At 46.1% G+C, this 4,885-nt stretch overlaps 1 protein-coding gene across 1 annotated transcript; it reads right to left on the reverse strand.

Annotated features, from left to right (window-relative positions):
• Positions 1-640: 640 nt before the first annotated feature.
• LOC141588230 (uncharacterized) lies at positions 641-2,710 on the reverse strand. Its single transcript, XM_074409683.1, has one exon. It carries the CDS (start codon positions 2,708-2,710, stop codon positions 641-643), a length of 2,070 nt encoding a protein of 689 aa, XP_074265784.1.
• Positions 2,711-4,885: the final 2,175 nt, after the last annotated feature.

Genomic DNA, 4,885 nt, shown 5'->3' on the forward strand with positions numbered 1-4,885 from the left:
CAGGCGCTGATAGGTGGAACCGGCATTCTTGAGGCCAAAGGGCATCACATTGTAGCAGTACAAGCCTCTGTCAGATCTGAAGGCTATTTTCTCCTGATCCTTAGGGTCAATTTTTATCTGGTTGTACCAGCTCCAGGCATCAAGGAAGGTAAGTAGCTCATGCCCTGCTGTTGCGTCTACCATGGAATAAATGTGCGCCAGGGGGAACGGGTCTTTTGGGCAAGCTTTATTAAGATCTGTGAAATCAACACATACTCTCTACTTGTTGTTCTTCTTAGGTATAACCAGAACATTCGAGAGCCATTCTGGGTAGTTAACTTCCCTGATCTTGCCTGCTGCAAAGAGGTTGTCTACCTCCTGGTTTATCACCTCGTTCCTTTCAGGAGCAAATTTCCGCCTTTTCTGCTAGACTGGAGGAAAGCTGGGGTCTATATTTAACCGGTGTGTAATTACTCCTGGATCTATGCCAATCATTTTGCTATGGGACCAGGCGAAACAATCCATATTAGTACGTAAAAATTCAATTATCTGCTCACGGATGTTACCTACATAATCAGATCCCACCAGCACTGTTCTTGCGGGAAACTGTGGGTCCAGGACTACTTCGTCGAGTTCCTCTTGGGGAGGTGCGATATACTCCCTATGGACGCACAGTTTCTATAATTGCTATGTTGGACCAGCTGCAGTGGGTTTCAGAGCGTTCTTGTAGCAATACCCCCCAAGGTGTAGGGAACTTCAGGCTCTGATGGTACATTGATGGTACCGCTTTCATTCCATGGATCCAAGGCCTGCCAAGTATCACGTTATAAGTTGACGGACCATCAATGACCAAGTACCGTACCTGTTTGTTCATACCCCCTGCAAAGGTAGGTATCACTATTTCTCCAAGGGATTGCTTAGTTTCTCCGCTGAAGCCTACCAAGGGTACTACCTTCTGCACCAGGTCTTTCTCGATGAACCCCATGTTCTTCAAGGTTTCCAGCATTATTAGATTCACAGAGCTTCCTGTATCTACCAATATCTTTTTAACAAGGCAATTTCCTATAGAAAGGGTAATGATCAAGGCGTCATGGTGGTGTTCTGCCTCATCGGGTATGTCTACCACGTCGAATGAGATTGCTGGTAGATCCTGTCTGCTGACCCTGAGGGAGAACTCTGGGTTATCTCCTTTAGTCTCGGTTGCATGGCGCTTTACTGCTGAATAAGTGAGACCACATATCTCCGACCCTCTTGTGATGACGCTCACGACCTTTGAGTAAGGTGGAGGTGGGGATGGTTTGGCCTGGTCAGCAGTATTGACCTTTTCAGATTTCGCTCCCTTGGGGAGCAGGTGATCCAAGCATCCAGCACTGTAGAGGTGCTTTACTTCCTTTCGTAGTACTACACAATCTTCTATATTGTGGCCAATATCGTTGTGGTATTCATACCTTTTACTGGCATCTCTTCTGTCGTTCTCCCTGGGGGTAGGCTTCTTGGGCCACCTGGCCCTCTGCCCTAGTTCCCTGATTGCCTTTAATACCCCAGCAAGTCCAGTGGTGAACCCATACTCGCTGAGCTTAGGTGGAGCATCAGTGCTCTCTGTTTCTCCTGAGACTTTGTTAACTGTGTTCTTGTTGTAGGGTTTGGCTCTTTCGTTCTTCTTCTCTGTTGTGATTTTTCTGCTGGACGAATCTGTTCCGTACAGGTCCCTTCTTTCCTCATCCTCCTCTAGGCGATAAGTAGCCTCTGCCATTTGTTTGACTTCCTCGAAAGTACCACATGGGTGCTTGGTGAGATCCTTGTACAAATCAGAGTCGCGATGCAGTCCCCTTCTGAAGGCATTGACTGCTGTTGTAGGGTCGCACCTAGGGATAGATATTTTTTCCACATTGAATCTGGCGAGATAATCCCTGGTGGACTCCTCGAACCTCTGGACGATCCGGTATAAATCAGTGGATAATTTTTCTGGCTTGTGACTGCTTGCGAACTGTTGATTGAAAACGTTGGGAAGGTTAACAAACCATTGGACTATGGCTCCTGACAAGGTGGAACCGAATCCTTTGCACATGCATGCCTCCTTTTCAGACCCCGTTGCTGCAACCACCATCATTTTCTGTTGGTTGATGTACTCCAGCGGATCCTCTGTTCCATCATACAACGTCATTGTTGGCGTGGTGAACCCCTTTGGTATGCTGACAAGGGCAATGCTGTCCACAAAGGGGGAATCCGCATACCACTCCGGGGTTGCAACCTCCATTGGACGTGGTGACCCTAGAACCTTGTTGAGTAGGGACCTGATATCCTGCAACTGTTGTTCTACATGGCTTCCTACCCCCATACCTTGGTTGTGGGGTACTAAGTAGACCCCATATGGATTTTGTGTTCCTCCTGACATGTAAGGAGGGACCATGTAGCTTCCAGGTAATGGTGTTGAGTTCACAATAGGCCTGAACTGGCTGTCCGGAGTATATGGCATATAGGAGCACATCCCGGGATATGCTTTTCTTGCTGACTGTTCCCCTGGATTGCTCCCTGGTACCACTGGCATACTGCTGGTTGTTAGTATGGGATCTGGAGTCAGTGCTCCTAATCCCACAGGATTGAGTACCATAGGGTACGTGTGTGGCATCCTTGGTGGTGGTGGAACCCCTGGTGGTTGGATCGTACCCTGGGTGGCCACCGTCCCTGCTGGATATACTTGCTCGGGTGGGGTGGTTACCCCTGGCGGCATCATATCCATATCGAGCTTGGTTACAAGATTTTACGGCAGTAGCCTCCCTGAGTACTCCCTGGCATTCCCCTGGCCGAGTGTTGACCTTGCCATCTGTTGGGTCGTTCCCAGGGGTGACACTGCATCTATCTTTTCCCGCAAGGACTGGTTGTCCCTTTGTAGCCCTATCACCGCCTACTGCAAGGATGTCATCCCTTGGAGTAACTGTTGTACCGGATCCGGTTCTGAGGCTCCTGGGAGACGAGCTCCTGTCAGGTGTCCTGGTGATCCTGGGCGCTACGGACTCCCATCCCTATTAGGCTTGGGCACAGGATTGATAACTGGTGATTTGACAGCCTTCCCTGCTCCCAGATCTGTGATTTTGGGGGAGTAAGGAGACTTTGCTGATACTTGGGGCTGAGACTGGCCTGCAGTCACTCTGGTGGTAGGGGCCGCCATTGTTGGAACACCGGAGGTTGCTGGCGCCGCCCCTAGTATTGGAGTTTGCACTGATGTACTCATCGGATCTGATACGTTCTGATTGGATCCTGACATGACCAACTATAGAGATGTTAGGATATTTCGAAAAAGAGGTATTTTAACCAAGATTTAACCACAATACCCCACGGTGGGCGCCAAATTGTTTTGGTAAGATTTTACCGACTAAAGATTCGTGATTCAATGCGGCTATTCAAATTAAAATAGGAAATAAAAGACTTAAGTAGGTCGGTAGTAAGAGCATAGCGAGAACGAAAGTAAACAACAAGTACGAAAGAGAAAAGCAAACGAAAAAGAGAGAGAGACAAACGACACAAGCAAAATGGTGAGGCGGGAAACCCAAAATGTGGGAAAAACCGCGGGGGGAATGGTATCCCACCAATGATCCACTAGTAGTAATAGTATTCGAGGGTGAACCTAGCTGGAACGATCAGGAGGTGCAGCAGTGATCTCCAAATGACTAAGTACAAATGACACAATCGATGTATAAAATTCTAAATGTGTTAATGATGTTGATTGTCGTAGGTGATGAATGATATTTTTTTGAGTGGAGTCAATTGATGAATGAATGCCTTGAATCTGGTGTTTGGTGCCCTTTTATAGCCTCTCTTGAGTTGTTGCACATGTTTCCTACAAATGCTCAACCATATGCTCCACTTCCTATGAAATAGGAAGTGGTTGCTGACTTTGTCAAAGCTCCTGCTGATAACCGTAATGTTCCTGCTGACCATTTCAACGTTCTTGCTGGCTGTTTGTTATTTAGTTCAACTGTGGCTTTCGTATCACTTGAATGTCTAGGTTCATCCCCCCTTGTTCTTCCTTGCGTCTAGCAGCCTGCTGCCTTGTCATTGATCCATGTGCCTCTATTTTACCCAATTGCGAGTTGCCACGTCATGATAAGAGTTATAGGGTATTTTTACCTATAGAGAAGCCAAACATATTTCCATTAAGATTGAGTGAATAGCTAGCAGTAGTGACACATGTCATATTCCACCCTCTGAAAACTTCAGGGAAATTAAGGGAATAGAGCCTCTGATCCAAGAAATCCTACTCTATGGTATCATAGGCCTTCTGTAGATCTATCTTGATCATACATCTAGGTGAGACAACCTATTTTTCATACATTCTGATAAGGTCTTGACATATGAGGATGTTTTCCATTATACTCCTGCCCTGTATAAATCCACCTTGATTTTGAGAGATAAGATCAGGCAGAGCTAGAGCCAGTCTGTTGCAAAATAATTTGGATATGCATTTGTATATTACATTACAACAGGCAATAAGCCTAGACTCCAACACTGTAGTAGGCCTTTCCACTTTGGGTATAAGAGTGATAAGAGTGGCATTGAGCTGTTTGATGAGTTTACCTGTATGGAAGAAATCAGAAATAGCATGACATACCTCCTCCCCAACTGTGTCCCAAGATTCCTTAAAAAACTGACTCGAATAGCCATCAGGACCTGGGGCTTTATCATTAGGTATATCGAACAGTACCTCTTTAATTTCAACATGATTGATGGGAGATAGCAGTTGTTGAGTATGCACATCATTACAAATCTTCCCCTTGAGTACCACATCCTGTTTAATCCTGTGAGTTTTAGTCCTAGAACCCAAAAGCATATGGTAATACTCTAGAAAAGCCTGCTGAATATCCGTCTCCTCAGTATGCAACCTATTATTGTGATCTTTTATTTGATG

Source organism: Silene latifolia, chromosome 6, assembly GCF_048544455.1.
Source record: "Silene latifolia isolate original U9 population chromosome 6, ASM4854445v1, whole genome shotgun sequence".
In the NCBI taxonomy this organism is placed as follows: Eukaryota; Viridiplantae; Streptophyta; class Magnoliopsida; order Caryophyllales; family Caryophyllaceae; genus Silene; species Silene latifolia.